The sequence below is a fragment of the Trifolium pratense genome, linkage group LG5 (genome assembly GCF_020283565.1).
Source record: "Trifolium pratense cultivar HEN17-A07 linkage group LG5, ARS_RC_1.1, whole genome shotgun sequence".
Lineage (NCBI taxonomy): Eukaryota > Viridiplantae > Streptophyta > Magnoliopsida > Fabales > Fabaceae > Trifolium > Trifolium pratense.
In genome coordinates this window covers 36540147-36558364 of record NC_060063.1, presented here as the reverse complement: position 1 = coordinate 36558364, position 18218 = coordinate 36540147, and the positions used below count along the sequence as shown (strand labels likewise).

The 18218-nt window shown below is 36.7% G+C and overlaps 1 protein-coding gene and 1 non-coding gene across 2 annotated transcripts; one reads left to right on the top strand and one right to left on the bottom strand.

Moving 5' to 3' along the window:
* Window positions 1-9903: 9903 nt before the first annotated feature.
* Window positions 9904-11665, bottom strand: LOC123886553. The gene is made up of 3 exons (XM_045935860.1): window positions 11582-11665; window positions 11396-11503; window positions 9904-10515 (listed from the first exon to the last, which is right to left on the bottom strand). Exons 1-3 carry the CDS (start codon window positions 11663-11665, stop codon window positions 10102-10104), a joined length of 606 nt encoding a protein of 201 aa, XP_045791816.1. The 3' UTR covers window positions 9904-10101.
* A 5759-nt stretch (window positions 11666-17424) lies between these two features.
* TRNAG-CCC lies at window positions 17425-17495 on the top strand. Its single transcript has one exon. It is a non-coding gene; the product is annotated as a tRNA-Gly (tRNA).
* Window positions 17496-18218: the final 723 nt, after the last annotated feature.

The window sequence follows — 18218 nt, the reverse complement described above, 5'->3', positions numbered from 1 at the left end:
TTGCTATTAATCGATTTGTTTGAAATCTTATATATAAATAAAAATTTCGTAAAGCAAGGGATGATCTTGAGTTTGAAATCTTACGAGATTAAGATTTTTTGGACGAACATGACATGAACCGATCCTTTCTTCTCTCGTTTTTATTTTTTATTAAAATAAGGAGATAGCTGTATTGGGAAGTATTTGGTGTAACACCCTAACCCATACTACCCTTAAAAACGTAATTTTAAAAACTTTTCAACAAGTGTAAAGGCAGAGTGCCACGCGGTAATTAAAACACAATGCATACACACAGAGCGTCATGGAGTTTAACATGAAAAGCAACAGCGGAATCATAACAAACCAAGCATGCATATATATACATATATATATACATAAGCCAAATTCATCCCTAAGGATGTCACTTATACAAGAACTAGCGTATCAAAAAGGTAACACCGATATACGATGAAATCCAAGCGTAACCCCGACTCGATGTTACATTACCAGAGCATTCACTATTTACAAACTCTAGTCAAAAGCTAGTACTAAGAGGAGTAATCTATGCTAAGTCTCCTCACCAAAAGGTATCTTCAACACCCAGCTAATACCGCAGTCTAAACGTCAGCACAGTCCTCAGCCTGAATATCTGAACCCCCAAAGGTCCAGCAAATAACACAAAGCAGAGAGTTAGAAAACATAATCGCATATCATACGAGTATAAGAAAGGCCTTACACTTTCGAGCTATCATACATATTCTAACTCACGTCAAAACATCGCACTAAACATTTATCAATTAATAGAGTTCAACACAATACAACCAAATAAATGTCACATACCATTTATCAAACATATGCGCATTTACCCTAAGGTATCTAATGCCAATTAATTCACTGTCATGCCATCCCTAGACATAACTAAATGCATGTGGTACCAAGATGTCTCACCAACGGTGGACCAAGAACAGTTTTATATCATGCTGGATATGTCGGAACTTACCGAACCATCTTATCTCCCTTGGATAAGCCAAAACAGTTTTATATCCTGTTGGATAGCAGCTCTGGACTCATGGATTCATCTAATCCGATCCTCGGCTTCATTATGGACATATAATCCATTTTCGTTATTGGAACCCAAGTTTCCAATGTTCACATACAATCATGAATGCATGTATGCATACACATATCAACCATATGATATTCTCTAGCTCGAAGCTATTCTTTTATGAATGTGGGAACACAATCCTAACACATTCACTTAACATTGCAAATTAATGCCAAAACATAACATTGCTCACATTAAGCTACAACTTATTGCATACACGTTTATCAATCATATAACGATTAACAATAAGCATTAACAGTATCAACATGTATCAACAATCATGTAAGGATACTCTTAAACCATGTTACAAGTGCCTAATCACACTTACAAACATCAACAAGAATTGCTGTCACAGAGGCCTTCGCTAAGCGAGGGCTTAGCGAGACATGGCGAACCACACCAGGAAGTCACCTGCTCATGGCGAGCATTGGCGAGCTTCAGCGAATTATTCGCTGAGCGAAGGCTTAGCGAGCCTACGCGAACCTCACCAGGGGATCACCCACTCATAGCGAGCTTCGGCGAGCTCCAGCGAACCTGTTCGCTACAGCGAACTCCTGGTCGCTTAGCGAATCACACCAGAACAGAATATCTGTTCTTGAGTTATCTAAGGCGGTTTAACCTTAAATCAACTCAAAAATTCATCCAAACATGTTATAAATTCATATAAACAGCCATTCCAAACATATATGGTATCAAGGAACATTAATCATCCCTTCCAAACATCCAAATACCTCTAATAATCAAAATCATGCCAATTTCTTCGGTTTTAAGTAACTTTCATAAACTTTCCAAAAATGATCCAAACACATACATATTTATCATGAAATCAAGCTAGTGATTAACACATACAAAGTGATGATGAAGAACATCACACTCACATACAAAAGCTTAATCAAAAGTCTAAAAGAAATTGAGTGGGAGAGTTCGGGAACGGAGACATAGACAATCTCCCCCCTCCTTGTCACTCAAGAATCATGAATTCTAATCTCTTACCTTAAGTTTGGTGATGATCCAAGCCTTCTCTTGCTCAAGCTTTCTCTCTTGATCCAAACCCTAGCCCTTGCTCTATGGTTTTGCTCTTGCTCTACTCACTCAAAACTCAAGAAATGAATTGTGAAACTATTCATATGTTTGACTTGCTACTTATACTACTTCCCATTATCATGAACCAAGCCCAAATGGCTTAGGCCCATTGCCTCTCACGCCCATAAGCCCAAAACAATGGTTCTCGCGCCTAATAACTTACGATCGGCTAAATAATTATTCGTCGCTCACTAAAATAATAAAAGCCAATTAATAAATAAAATACATTTAATAAAATATACGAATACGAAAAAATGGGTCGTTACAATCCTACCCCCCTTAAAAGAATTTCGCCCTCGAAATTACCTAGAAACAGATCGGGATAAGAATCTCTCATCTTGCTTTCCAACTCCCACGTTGCATTCTCACCAGCCGGTCCTCCCCACACGACTTTCACGGATGCAATCTCTTTGTTTCTCAACCTCTTCACTTCTCTTCCTTCGATTCTCAAAGGCACAGTCTCGATGGTCAAGTCATCCCTCACTTGAACATCGTCCGATTCAATCACGTGTGTCGGATCAGACACATACTTGCGCAACTGTGATACATGAAAAACATCGTGCAAATTCGCCAATGATGGCGGTAATGCAATCCTATACGCAACTTTCCCAACTCGCTTCAAAATCTCAAACGGTCCAATAAACCTTGACGTCAATTTCCTTGACTTCAACGCACGTCCTACTCCAGTAGTCGATTTAACTCGTAGGAATACATGATCCCCCTCTTGGAATTCAATGTCCTTCCTCCTCTTATCATGATAACTCTTCTGTCGACTCTGAGACGCTTTCATCTTCTCACGAATCATCCGAATCTTCTCTGTTGTTTCTTGTATAATCTCTGGTCCAAGAATTGCACCTTCTCCAGTTTCATACCAACACAGAGGTGTCCTACACCTTCTCCCATACAAAGCCTCAAACGGTGCCATTCCGATACTAGAATGGTAACTGTTGTTGTATGTAAACTCTACCAACGGCAAACAAGAATCCCAACTCACGTTTTGCTCCAAAACACAAGCCCTCAACAAATCCTCTAAGGATTGTATCGTCCTCTCCGACTGACCATCTGTCTGAGGGTGATACGCTGAACTCAACCTCAACTTCGTTCCTAAAGCTTCTTGCAAGCTTTCCCAAAATCTGGAAGTAAATCTCGGATCTCTATCCGAAATAATACTTGTTGGAATACCATGTAGCTTCACAATCTGCTCCACATAAATCTCGGCCAACTTAGGCACCAAAGTACCTTTCCTGATAGCAATGAAGTGAGCACACTTCGTCAGACGATCTACCACTACCCAAATCACCTCGTTACTTTTCTTGGTCTTCGGTAAACCTCCCACAAAATCCATTGCAATGCTATCCCATTTCCATTCGGGTATAAACATTGGTTGCAACAAACCAAACGGCTTCTGATGTTCGATCTTCGATTTCTGACAAGTTAAGCAGGAATAAACAAATTCAGAAATTTGCCTCTTCATTCCCGGCCACCAAAACAACTTCCTCAAATCCTGATACATCTTGGTTACTCCAGGATGAATACTCAAACCACTTCTGTGACCTTCTTCCATGATCATTCTCTTCAATTCGGGTACATCCGGTACACAAATTCTTCCGTGAAATCTCATGACTCCACTTTCGTCAATCTTGATATTGGTCTCCTTACCTTCATTGATGAGTACCATCTTCTCCATCAATCTCTTATCCGATTTCTGACGTTCTTTAATATCCTCGAGAAAAGGATTCGTCAACTTTAACATTCCTAGCTTCACACTTGTAGAAGTAACCTCGCACACAAGACTCAAGTCTCGGAATTCTTCAATCAACTCTAACTCTCTCACCATCAATGATGACATATGCAAAGTTTTCCTACTTAATGCATCGGCCACCACATTGGCTTTCCCGGGGTGATAACTCAATTCAAAATCGTAGTCCTTTAAGAATTCGAGCCATCTTCGTTGCCTCATATTCAACTCCTTCTGGTCGAATAAGTATCTCAGACTCTTGTGATCACTAAACACTTCGAACCTCGATCCATACAAGTAGTGTCTCCACACTTTCAAAGCAAACACTACTGCGGCTAACTCCAAATCATGCGTTGGATAGTTCCTCTCGTGAACCTTCAGTTGCCTTGAAGCATATGCTACCACATTACCCCCTTGCATAAGCACTCCACCAAGTCCTAACTTCGAAGCATCGCAATACACGACGAACGACTCTTTGGCATCAGGTAAAATCAACACGGGTGCAGTAGTTAATCTTCTCTTGAGCTCTTGGAAACTCTTCTCACAAATACCATCCCAAACAAACGCTTGATCTTTCCTCGTCAACTTGGTTAACGGCAAAGCCAACTTCGAAAAACCTTCGATGAATCTTCTATAATAACCGGCCAAACCAAGAAAACTTCTAATCTCTAAAACAGATTCCGGCGTTCCCCACTGTGACACAGCGTCAACCTTCGCAGGATCTACCGCGATTCCTCCACTTGAAATTATATGCCCTAAGAAACTCACCTCTTTCATCCAAAATTCACACTTCGACAACTTGGCATACAACTTCTTCTCCTTCAAGACTTGCAAAACAATCCTCAAGTGCTCTTCGTGCTCTTCCTCGGATTTTGAGTAAATCAAAATGTCGTCGATGAACACCACCACGAATCTATCCAAAAATGAATGGAAAATTCTGTTCATATACTCCATGAAAACTCCAGGTGCATTGGTCACACCAAACGGCATAACTGAATACTCGTAGTGCCCATACCTCGTCCTAAATGCAGTCTTAGGTATGTCTTCCGTCTTCACTCTAATCTGATGGTATCCAGATCTCAAATCGATCTTACTAAACACACAAGCTCCAACTAGTTGATCCATCAAATCATCTATCCTCGGAAGTGGATATTTATTCTTGATCGTCACTTTGTTCAACTGACGATAGTCTATACATAATCTCATGCTTCCATCTTTCTTCTTCACAAGCAATACCGGCGCTCCCCATGGCGAAACACTCGGTCGAACAAACCTCTTCTCAAGCAGCTCTTCAAGTTGCTTCTTCAATTCATTCAACTCTGACGCTGACATTCGATACGGCGCCATCGATATCGGACTAGTTCCAGGTACTAGGTCGATAGAAAACTCTACCTCTCGCTTCGGAGGCACGTCAGATATATCATCCGGAAACACATCTGGGAATTCACAAACGATCGGTAACTCTTCTATCTTAACTCCTCCTTCGAGTTTCAATGATGCAAACATCATGAACATCTCGGCATGTTCTTTCAACGCTTCTGATACTTCCTTCCCGCTCATCAAATGCAAGTTCTCCCCCGGCTTCGGAAAAACAACGGCCTTCTCACGACAGTTGATATGAATTCGGTTGAAGATTAACCAATTCATACCAAAAATTACATCCATACCACTAAGTGGAATACACACTAAATCCATACCAAAATGCCTACCAAAAATGGTTACGGGGCAGTTACGACATACTTGTCGAGTAATCACTGAACCATTAGCAGGAGTTTCTATTTCCATCCTACCCATCATATCCGTTAAAGGAATACTAAGACGCTTCGCACAATCCAAAGAAATAAAAGAATGCGTCGCTCCCGTATCTATAATCGCAATTAAAGGAGTGTCATAGATGAAACACGTACCTCTAATGAGATTGTCCTCAAGGCTAGCATCCTCTCCACTTAAAGCAAACACCTTGCCCATCACCTTCTTGGGCTTCTTACAAGTCGGACTCTTGTGGCCTTCTTCACCACAGTTGAAACACACCACTTTTCCTCTACAAACCTCGGTCTTGTGGCCCAGCTTTCCACAATTCTTACACCTATCTCCTTTCTTCGGGCAATCATAAGACATATGACCCCTTTCTCCACAGTTGTAACAACTTCCATTCACCGGCTTCTTACCACCACTTGTATTCCCCTTACCGCGGTTGTCATAAGGTTTTCCGCGCTCTTGTCCTTTCCCTTTTCGGTCATTCACAGCCTTGTAGTAGTTCACCTTTGCCCTACCATCTTCATCACAAATCCTACTTTTGTTCACAAGGGTCGCAAAATCCCTTATCTGCGAAAATCCAATCATATGCTTGATGTCTGGACGTAGACCACTTTCAAACTTCACACACTTGTCGTTCTCCGCTTCCAAAGTGTTGTAATGCGGGCTAAACGCACACAAAGTCTCAAACTTGACGGCATAGTCAGCTACCGTCATATTTCCCTGTTTCAACTCCATGAATTCCACCACTTTCTTATTCTTCACATCCACAGGAAAATACTTAACCAAAAATTCCCTTTTAAACATTGCCCATGGTATAGCCATACCACCGGGTCCTAGCCTCAACTTGGCATTCTTCCACCACACATTCGCTTCCTCACGCAACACATATGTTCCAAGGGTTGTCTTCCCTTCCTCGGAACAATCCATTGCTTCAAAAATTATTTCAAGTTCCTCCAGCCACTTGTGAGCTCCATCCGGGTTGTAACCTCCGGTAAATGTTGGCGGTTTCTGCTTCATGAACCTTTCCAACCTCATCTCTACCTCTCTTCCAGGTTGATGATCTCTAACCACAATGTTGGTGAGTGCGGTCAAAGCCTCCGCAATCTGAGCATTCGTTCTTGCAGCAGCCATGATTCCTGAACGAATCACAACTAGACGTTAGAAAGTACTAACAGTGTTCCCTACACATGCTCATACGGGGAAAAGAAAAGTCCTAATTGGTTCACACGAACCGACCTGCTCTGATACCACTATTGTAACACCCTAACCCATACTACCCTTAAAAACGTAATTTTAAAAACTTTTCAACAAGTGTAAAGGCAGAGTGCCACGCGGTAATTAAAACACAATGCATACACACAGAGCGTCATGGAGTTTAACATGAAAAGCAACAGCGGAATCATAACAAACCAAGCATGCATATATATACATATATATATACATAAGCCAAATTCATCCCTAAGGATGTCACTTATACAAGAACTAGCGTATCAAAAAGGTAACACCGATATACGATGAAATCCAAGCGTAACCCCGACTCGATGTTACATTACCAGAGCATTCACTATTTACAAACTCTAGTCAAAAGCTAGTACTAAGAGGAGTAATCTATGCTAAGTCTCCTCACCAAAAGGTATCTTCAACACCCAGCTAATACCGCAGTCTAAACGTCGGCACAGTCCTCAGCCTGAATATCTGAACCCCCAAAGGTCCAGCAAATAACACAAAGCAGAGAGTTAGAAAACATAATCGCATATCATACGAGTATAAGAAAGGCCTTACACTTTCGAGCTATCATACATATTCTAACTCACGTCAAAACATCGCACTAAACATTTATCAATTAATAGAGTTCAACACAATACAACCAAATAAATGTCACATACCATTTATCAAACATATGCGCATTTACCCTAAGGTATCTAATGCCAATTAATTCACTGTCATGCCATCCCTAGACATAACTAAATGCATGTGGTACCAAGATGTCTCACCAACGGTGGACCAAGAACAGTTTTATATCATGCTGGATATGTCGGAACTTACCGAACCATCTTATCTCCCTTGGATAAGCCAAAACAGTTTTATATCCTGTTGGATAGCAGCTCTGGACTCATGGATTCATCTAATCCGATCCTCGGCTTCATTATGGACACATAATCCATTTTCGTTATTGGAACCCAAGTTTCCAATGTTCACATACAATCATGAATGCATGTATGCATACACATATCAACCATATGATATTCTCTAGCTCGAAGCTATTCTTTTATGAATGTGGGAACACAATCCTAACACATTCACTTAACATTGCAAATTAATGCCAAAACATAACATTGCTCACATTAAGCTACAACTTATTGCATACACGTTTATCAATCATATAACGATTAACAATAAGCATTAACAGTATCAACATGTATCAACAATCATGTAAGGATACTCTTAAACCATGTTACAAGTGCCTAATCACACTTACAAACATCAACAAGAATTGCTGTCACAGAGGCCTTCGCTAAGCGAGGGCTTAGCGAGACATGGCGAACCACACCAGGAAGTCACCTGCTCATGGCGAGCATTGGCGAGCTTCAGCGAATTATTCGCTGAGCGAAGGCTTAGCGAGCCTACGCGAACCTCACCAGGGGATCACCCACTCATAGCGAGCTTCGGCGAGCTCCAGCGAACCACACCAGAACAGAATATCTGTTCTTGAGTTATCTAAGGCGGTTTAACCTTAAATCAACTCAAAAATTCATCCAAACATGTTATAAATTCATATAAACAGCCATTCCAAACATATATGGTATCAAGGAACATTAATCATCCCTTCCAAACATCCAAATACCTCTAATAATCAAAATCATGCCAATTTCTTCGGTTTTAAGTAACTTTCATAAACTTTCCAAAAATGATCCAAACACATACATATTTATCATGAAATCAAGCTAGTGATTAACACATACAAAGTGATGATGAAGAACATCACACTCACATACAAAAGCTTAATCAAAAGTCTAAAAGAAATTGAGTGGGAGAGTTCGGGAACGGAGACATAGACAATCTCCCCCCTCCTTGTCACTCAAGAATCATGAATTCTAATCTCTTACCTTAAGTTTGGTGATGATCCAAGCCTTCTCTTGCTCAAGCTTTCTCTCTTGATCCAAACCCTAGCCCTTGCTCTATGGTTTTGCTCTTGCTCTACTCACTCAAAACTCAAGAAATGAATTGTGAAACTATTCATATGTTTGACTTGCTACTTATACTACTTCCCATTATCATGAACCAAGCCCAAATGGCTTAGGCCCATTGCCTCTCACGCCCATAAGCCCAAAACAATGGTTCTCGCGCCTAATAACTTACGATCGGCTAAATAATTATTCGTCGCTCACTAAAATAATAAAAGCCAATTAATAAATAAAATACATTTAATAAAATATACGAATACGAAAAAATGGGTCGTTACATTTGGATCCATTCATATGAGCTGGAATTGGTTTTTTTTACAGAAATGCTTGAATGGTTATGCTGTGATTTTGTTGGTGGGGAAAGGAAAACTAGAATCTTCCATGTAACTTTGCTATTAAAATTATAATATATATATAGTTAGTTCTAAGTTTGTAAATTACTATTAACTAAACGAAGGACTGTTGTACAATAAATAAAAATTTCACAAGGTTCATCACACTACTAGAAAAATTCTAATTAGCGAGGGAAGTATTCCATCACTAAACACTAAATTTCCGTCACAAAGCAATTTAATGACGGAATTTGTTGCGGCCCTAAATCCGTAAACAATTTCAACGTCGCAAATTATTAGCGAGGGAATTTCAATTCCGTCACAAACTGGTACGGAATATATCCGCTACTAAAGTTAAATTCCGTCACTAAATTACAAACATGACCAATTTTATTTCCGTCACTGATTAATGAGGGAATCATAGACCAATTTTTCCGTCACTGATTAATGAGGGATCTTAGACCAATTTTATTTCCATCACTGATTAATGAGGGAATATTTTCTAATTTTGAGGGATTCATTATATCACAAATTTGTGACTGAATATATTTCCGTCACTGATATTGCATTTGTGAGGTTTATGTTTCCCTCACTAATTATGAAGGAAACTGCTATGTTAAATTTATGGTTAATATAGCAAACTTCTTGCCTAATTTCACTCATGATATAGCAATTGCATTTACTATATTAAATAAATAAAATTAAAATCATCAATACACAATATTTAATAAGAAATACTTTTTAAATTGTGTTCATAAGTATTTATACACAATCACCAAAATACATGGAAGCCATAACTAATATAACATTGTTCTTGAAACTAATACTACTAACATTGTTTTTTTTTATCAAAAAAGCATTGTTCTTGAAATTAAGTGTATACGACCAAACACTCAAAACAACCATAACTAAATATATGTATCAAGTAGTGGGTGGTGGAGGCGGAGGTGGATCCGAACGTGGAGGTAGATGACTCAAAGATAACTTCTCCATAAATTGAAATAATTGCTCCCTAAGCAAATGCGAATCTTCCTGGGATTGATGAATCAACTCCTCATGAGTCTTCAATTTCTCTTTAAGAGTCATATTTTCAGCAGACAAATCAGAAATTATAGTCCTCATGTGTTGATATTCAGATGATGAGATACCGTCATAAGTGGAAGATCTAGATCGCTTGTACCTCTCTGCTTCTGGACCCAAACCATATATGCGTCCCTTCTTGTCCACTCCTCCAACAACATCCAAGAAGATGATGTCGTCAGCTTGTTGAATGGAAACATCATCCCCTAGTGGCTCCTGTGAGTCTCTCTCAACAATCCTTTTTTCATACTCATTCTGAAAATTAGAATATGTGAAGTGAGCCCAACTGATTTCAATTAAAGAATCATTGCAGATAACAATCCAAAAATATTGACAGTGGCATATTAATTTTTAAAGGAAACAGAACACTGTCAATTTCTTGTGATATCGACCATTTGGATAGATACTTGCATATATATTCAAACAGATAAGATTGGCAGAACATGGAAAACTGCTTTAAAAGAAGGAGGAACCCTACTAGCTAAATATGAACCAAAAGCAATCCATTTTATTAATGAAAACATAATTCTGAAGCTAAAATAATAACAACAGAATCAGCTGCCAAAGTAATCTAAAATAATAATCAACAGAATCAGCAATACATTGTAATGTCCATTGAATCACATGTTTATAGATTTTGTTTGTAATTACTCTACTTTGAGAAATTCATGTTGGTTAGTACTTAGTACTCATTGTTCATCATTTTACTAGATCATGCTTGTATTACATTGATGCTTAGGATCAGATAAGTAGCTAAGAAATGCAAAAGTGGCTTCTATGATTAACCACTAGCTACAAGCTAACTTATCAAAATTTCATTCATAAATTCTTGATTATTATTATTAGCCAAACAAGGTTTTGTATAGAAAATATGTCACTAGTTTTTAGTCACCACCAGAATATTTTGCATACCAAGTCCTTTGTAACTCTCAGATTAGACCTATGCTTACATAAACCACGCACTGTGTTCATGCCAAATATAGATCATTTAAGAAGCCAATGCATTCTCTAACAAGCTATAAATCTCATCATACAACAGCCTTTATATAAACCATACTCTTAATGTAGCAATGTACCAACAAGCTATAAATCAACATTCAGACTGCATAATTTCATGTCGTTTGGATTAACTTACAGCAACTATCTCTGATTTTGAGTTAACCCACTTGTTTGGATCACCTTTAAATTTGTGTGTCGTTTGAAATAACTTCCAGCAGGTTGGACTTATATCTGAGGCTTTTTTCTACAAAGAAAAATAGATAAATCATTGTTTCCTCTTGTAGTTTATGGCAATTAAAAAAAATTAAATTAAATTGCTTACCAATCTCTTGTAATGCTCAGTTGTTGGAATTGATCCCCCGGTGTGTAGTGGACCCTCAGTTCGGTTAAGGTTCAATGTTGACATTGATTGTAACTGCTAGTACAATGCTTCTATCTTCTGTCACCCATATTTTTTTAAAAAAATTCTTAGTCACTATCATTTACTAATGCTTCATTTGTCAAAATTTTTACTGATGCTTCATAAATATGAGGGTGCTTAAATATCTGATGTCTAAATATGCAGTTACATCCTACATGAATGATAAATTAAGTTGTACCATTGGTGGAACAAGTTTGTAGTTGGATACAAGTGAGAAGACTGATGGAGTTGAATCACTTTACAACGATATTTTAGTTAATATGCTAGAATCATCAGATCCATCAAGACTTGTTTTGGATATGATACAGAACCCTATTATTCCAATTTGTAAGAAGGGAGAAAGTTGAGCCCTGAATTAATTGCCTATTTTCAAGACTAAAATTACTAATGAGAGAAATAATTGCTTAAGTCAGAGGCAACATTTATGAACTAAAGAGTCAGAGGCAACATTTATGTGATTATTAGAAATACACAAAGATTGATTCAGCCAGGGTTAGAACTTGTATACACCCGATTGATTCGGACTTAAAGCTTATTAACCAATTGAGCTAAATCACTTAAACTTGTATTGGAAAATTAAAGTGAAACTCTGATATACCTACTTAATCAAACACAACAATGACTTAATCAACCATATTTGCAAAAATCACTTAATCAAATATCACTTAATGAAACACAACAATGACTTAATCAAACAACTTTGACTTAAGAGTTTTTACTAATATCTCAAACCACATTTGCAAAAATCACTTAATCAAACACAACAATGACTTCATAATTTTCAAACACAACAATCACATAATCGAACTATATTCCAGAAAAATCACTTAATCAAACCACATTTGCAAAAATCACTTAATCAAACCACATTTGCAAAAATCACTTAATCAAACACAACAATCACTTAATCAAACTATATTCCAGAAAAATAGAAACGAGAGAGAGAGAGAGAGAGAGAGAGAGAGAGAGAGAGAGAGAGAGAGAGAGATTTTCACTTACAAGCTTCGAAGAAGAAGAAGGAGTGAAGCAAAATCTAGAAACGAAAATTGTAGCTCCGGCGTGATTCAGAGAGTTCCGATTTAGCTCCGGCGTAGATTTAGACTTCCGATTTAGCTCCGTTGGTTTTGCGAAACGATTCAGAGACGATGGTGGTTTTGCGATTGTGAAACGATGGTGTTTTTTTGATGATGGAGTTTTTCAATTGTGAAACGATGGTGGTTTTGCGATTCTGAGAGAGAGTTTTGCGAAAGGATTCTGCGATTCTGAGAGAGTTTTGCGAACCATGGTGGAGAGAAAGGGTTTGCGATTCTGAGAAAGGGTTTGCGAAATGTTTTGATGGAGAAAGGGTTTAATAAAATATATGTATTTTAAATAATTAAAAAATGATTTGTTTGTGATGGAAAAAATCCCTCACAAACTTTATAATTCAAATTTTTTAATAAAATTAACATCCATCACTTGAGAAAGAATAAACCATGGTACAAATTTTCCATCTTTATGACGGATTCTGTGACGGAATATTTATGAGGGAAAAAAATTGTCACAAATTCCGTCACTAACATTAAGAAATTTGATTTAAAAAAAAAACATGACTTTCCATCACTAAAAATAAAAATTTCGTGGCAATTTGTGAGGGATTTGTTTCCCTCCCTAAATTCCCTCACTAATTCGCAAATTTCTAGTAGTGTCATAGACTTGCGCTGATGTAAAATTAATCGATTTTTTATTGGTTAATTAAAAGGACTACACCAAAAAAATCCAAAAGAGAGTGCATCATAGAAACTCTCATGAATATATTCTGCATTCTACTAAGACTTAAAATAATCAAAGAAAAAGATTAAATTAGATATTTTCTAAATGGGGTTCAAAATGAACGGTGGGGGTTTTTTGAAGCAAACAATGTGATTAACGTTAACCGAGAATGATTTACTGTATTTGTAAGATTCGTACCAAACTTTGCTTAAAAAAGAATAAACTTGGTGATTTACATATTTATTTTTATAATAAAGTGCTAAACATAAGGAATGTGGGATCTATCCTCTACCGGGGACATGTTAGGATGGAGTGGAGTGGAGTGGAGTGGAGTGGAGTGGAGTGAAGGGAGGGTATGACTTCATTCATTGAATGACACCACCCAGTCCCACAAAATTGGTTGCTCAAATTTTTTAACTTATGATATTATTGGAAAATTTCTCATCCCACTATCCACTTTCTCACCACACCCCTGGAAATTCCATTTTTGTCTTTGGTCAAAAAATTCGGAACGCGTTTTCCGAATGTTTTAAGTTCAAATTTGGAAAAAATTCGGAAAACACATTCCGAAGTTGTTTTTAAAGGCAAAAAAAATTCGGAAAACGCGTTCCGAATTTTTTGACCAAGGGCAAAAATGGAATTTTCAGGGGTGTGGTGAGAAAGTGGGTAGGTGGGATGAGAAATTTTCATATTATTGATGCGGAATATTTATCGATTTTGTTGATAACTAGTATTGGCATAAGTTATGGTACCCCAGATTGCTTAGCGCGCCCCCCAGTTTGCTTAATGCGCCCCTCATATTGCTTAGCGCACCTCCCCAGATTGTTTATCGCCCCCTAATTTACTTAGCACGCCCCCAAATTACTTAGTGCGCCCCTCATATTGCTTTGCGCCCCCCCCCCCCCACCCCAACATAAATAACACACAAAACCATTCCACAACCAGAATGATTTTGGATTACAACCCTCTAAAACCATTCCATAGTAAAAATTGTTTTGACATTATAAGTACATCTAATGTGAAACCATTCCACAACAAAAATTGTTTTGGGGGCGCGCGAGAAAATTTGGGGGTTGCGTAAGAAAAAATTGGGGGCGCGCGAGAAAATCTGGGGTGCGCTAAGCTATGTTGCCCGGGTGCGGGTACGGTACCGGTACCCGGTACCGGTACGGGGTACGTCATTTTTAGAAAAACTAAGGTACGGGTACGTCCCTATAATTTTTTTTAAAATATAATTATATATATCAAATAATATAGTTATATTGTTAAAACAAATAATTAAACATAAAAAAGATCACACCACACTTTAAATGTAATTTAAATTGTTTGAAACATCAAAATATGAAATTAAAAACCAATTAGCTCAAAAAGAGTCAATTATTTCTCTCTTCATCATCACTAAAAAGAATGACCTCTAGTTAGGTTCACCGCGAGAAAGACTAGCAATTTCAAGAATATCGACTATATATTAAATAAATCTCATTCATCTCTACAAATATCCCACATTTTTGTTGCACTTTCATTATAAGTATTAATATTTCTCTCTCTTGGGAGAAGACGAAGATTGGTATGAATAAAAACTAGATCTTCATCTCTCTTTGAATTTAGTCTATTCCTTTTCAATGAATGGGTGAATAATTTCGGCGGCTACTTTGCTATTGTTTTTTAGCAATAGTTGCTACTTTATATTATAAACAAGGCAAATTTACACTACAGGTCCTTTATCTTTTTTTTTTGTAACACTTTGGTCCCTTATCTTGTTTTTGTAACAATTTGATCCTTTATCTTTTTTTTTTCGTAACACTTTGATTCGTATCTTATTTATTTATAAAAATAAAGGACCAAAGTGTAAAAAAAAAACAAGATAAAGGACCAAACTGTTACAAAAAAAGTGACTAAAATGTTACAAATAAAAAAAATAAAGGACTAAAGTGTTACAAATAAAAGATAAAGGACCAAAGTGTTACAAAAAAATGATAAAGGACCAAAGTGTTACAAAAAAATAAGATAAAGGACCTGTAGTGTAATTTTGCCTATAAACAAATAAAAAACGTAAATCTTCCTATAAAAAAAAACTAATAATAAAAGAAAAAGGAGAAAAAAAACCGTGTTTTTTTGGATTGGTGTACCACGCGTGTACCACAGGTGTACCATGCGTGTACCCATTGCAAAAAAAAATAAAATAATTAGGTACGGCGTCGGTGCGTATCGGGGGAGTACCATACGCCTACCGGTACCCGGTACGTACCCGGTACCGGTACTCGGTCTAAAATGGAGTACCCATGCAACATAGGCGCTAAGTATAGGGGGCGCTAAGTAATTTAGGGGGTGCGTTAAGCAATTTTCATTATTTATGCATAGTGCATATGAAAAAAACTTATGCACCATAACCACTCCCACTAGTATTAATCTTTGTTGAAGAATTTAGTTATTTTATTGCATAAAATTTGGGATGAAGCGACGGTATAAATTATCTTTTGAATTTAAAATATATAAACGCTTGGAATTAATTGCTTTTCTTTAGTGATGTATAAAACATAATCTTTCTTTTCATCCATAGTGTAAAACCCAACTTGAAAGGATTGGTTTGTTAACTGTGAAGTGAATTAAGTTTTGCATTATTTCGAAAAGTGGAGGTTGGTATATTTTATAAATAAGAAGACTCATAAACCTAATATTTAGGGTAAAAAAAAGTAGTTTTCTACTTACTTATTTGATTTCTCTTAAATTCAATGTGGACAATCCTCAGACTGCCCCCTCGTGAATGACCCGAAAGAGGTATCAAAATCGACAGTTCAACGATGGGTTCTAATGACTTCTTGTACTGAAAGTCTATCTTGACAAAAGTGGTCTGTTGAGTGTAACTGCGCAAGTGTATGGATGATAAAAAAAAACTTTTCCTTAAGGGGGAACATAATCAATTGATAATGATGACTCACACTTGAGGGGGAGATTATTGTGACAAGTGTGAGTGAGTTAAGTCTCACATTGTTTGAAAAAAATTGAGGTGTTTTATAAATGTGTTTTAAAAATTTGATGACCCATAAACCTAACGTCGTTTTTGATAAATATGTGTTGTCTAACTTACTTGTAAAGTTACTTTTAAACCCAATATATGAATGATTTTCAGACTCCTCTCATATTCCAATAGATGGTGCTTCAATTAAATAAATAAAGCTGGGTTACAGTTTTGGTCAATATTTTTAAGTACCGGGTGATTTTATAATAAAGGAACCAATTTCCTAAGCGAGTGAAAATTGAAAATAGATGGATCAAAATTATAATTAACCCAATAAACAATTAAATTATGTTTTGTTACTAAGTCATTTATTTGCACCAATTTCTTTTTATTGATCTTAATATATTAAAGATTTGGTGTAATGCCCTTTAGTAAGATACTAAGATGTAATGTAAAAACTAGTGTTCAAATTTCGAAATCTGCAGTATTACTGCAGCAGTAGTTGCGAGAGAACAGGTAGAAATGTGTGGGAGATAGCTCTCTGATTTTAAATCAGTGATTTATTTATCAAGTTAAGAAAATTATCAAGATGATCAAGAAGCAGACTTCTTTTTTTTTTTTTGACACAATCAAGAAGCAAACTTCTATGAAGTAAAAAATCATGAATTTGGTGATTTTCAAATTAAGCACAACTCACAAGTATACAGACTTTGAAATGGCAACACATTTTTCTTATAATACAAAAGATTGAAAGATACTTTTGTGATCGATTTAAAATACACACAAATGGTGGCTCTGAACTTGTTTAAGGTGTTCGATCACAACAGAGAAATACAATATATATGAGGATTAATGTAGAGAAGAATGGAAATACAATATTGTGTTTGTAAAAAACCTTGATATCTTGATTGCATCAAACATAAAGTCCATTATAATTATGTTAGTCATAAGATAATTATTGATTAATATGATTTATAAATGGTGCACATTCAGTAACAGTAATAAATCATTTAAACGAGATTTACTTCAACTAGCGCATCTGGTGTAGTGGTATCATAGTACCCTCCCACGGTACTGACCAGGGTTCGATTCCCTGGATGCGCATTTTTTTAATTTATATTGTATCCTACGTTTTTTTTTTATTGTATAAATGAAAATTGACAATTATATTTATTGGGCCTCTTTTTTTATTGTATAAATGAAAATTGACAATTATATTTATTGGGCCTCTCTTTTTAGCCCAAATATGCAATCGGATTTGGTCCAGTATACATAATTTGTAGAGGTTTACTTTTGCCACCCTACTGATTTACAGACGCGCCCTACGAATTTACCAAAATACTTCCGTTCGCTACTTAATAGCGGACACCTCAAAAAAACACTCTACCTTTATAACGTTCACTACTTAATAGCGGACACCTCAAAAAACACCCTACCTTTATAACGTCCTTCTTAAATAGCGGACGACATTTTTCAAAAATTTTCATTTTTATAATGTCCGCTAAGTATTGGACACCCTACCAACACCCTACTTAAGTAGAGGACGACATTTTTCAAAAAAAAAAACATTTTTATAATGTCCGCTACTTAAGTAGAGGAAAGGTAAAACGGGAAAGTCGTAGGACACGCGAGTAACCGATAGGACGGAAAAAGTAATTCTCATATTTGTAAAGAGATGACATAATATATTTATTTGGCCTCTTCCTCATAAATAATTATAATGTCCTCTTCACTTCTTTAAACTTTCATTGTTTTATGTGGAAAGAAAGATGATATGATCTGACTTTTCTTCATTTTTCTACGTGTTACTTTTCTTTCTTCTAGAAA

What these genes read in the sequence shown, in the direction of transcription:
- LOC123886553 (XM_045935860.1), bottom strand. Translation starts at nt 11,665, where the DNA reads ATGTCAACATTGAACCTTAACCGAACTGAGGGTCCACTACACACCGGG. An exon ending in CTGAGCATTACAAGAGATTG is followed by an intron (nt 11,504 to 11,581) that starts GTAAGCAATTTA and finishes TTTTCTTTGTAG; the next exon opens with AAAAAAGCCTCAGATATAAG. An exon ending in CAAAATCAGAGATAGTTGCT is followed by an intron (nt 10,516 to 11,395) that starts GTAAGTTAATCC and finishes TCTAATTTTCAG; the next exon opens with AATGAGTATGAAAAAAGGAT.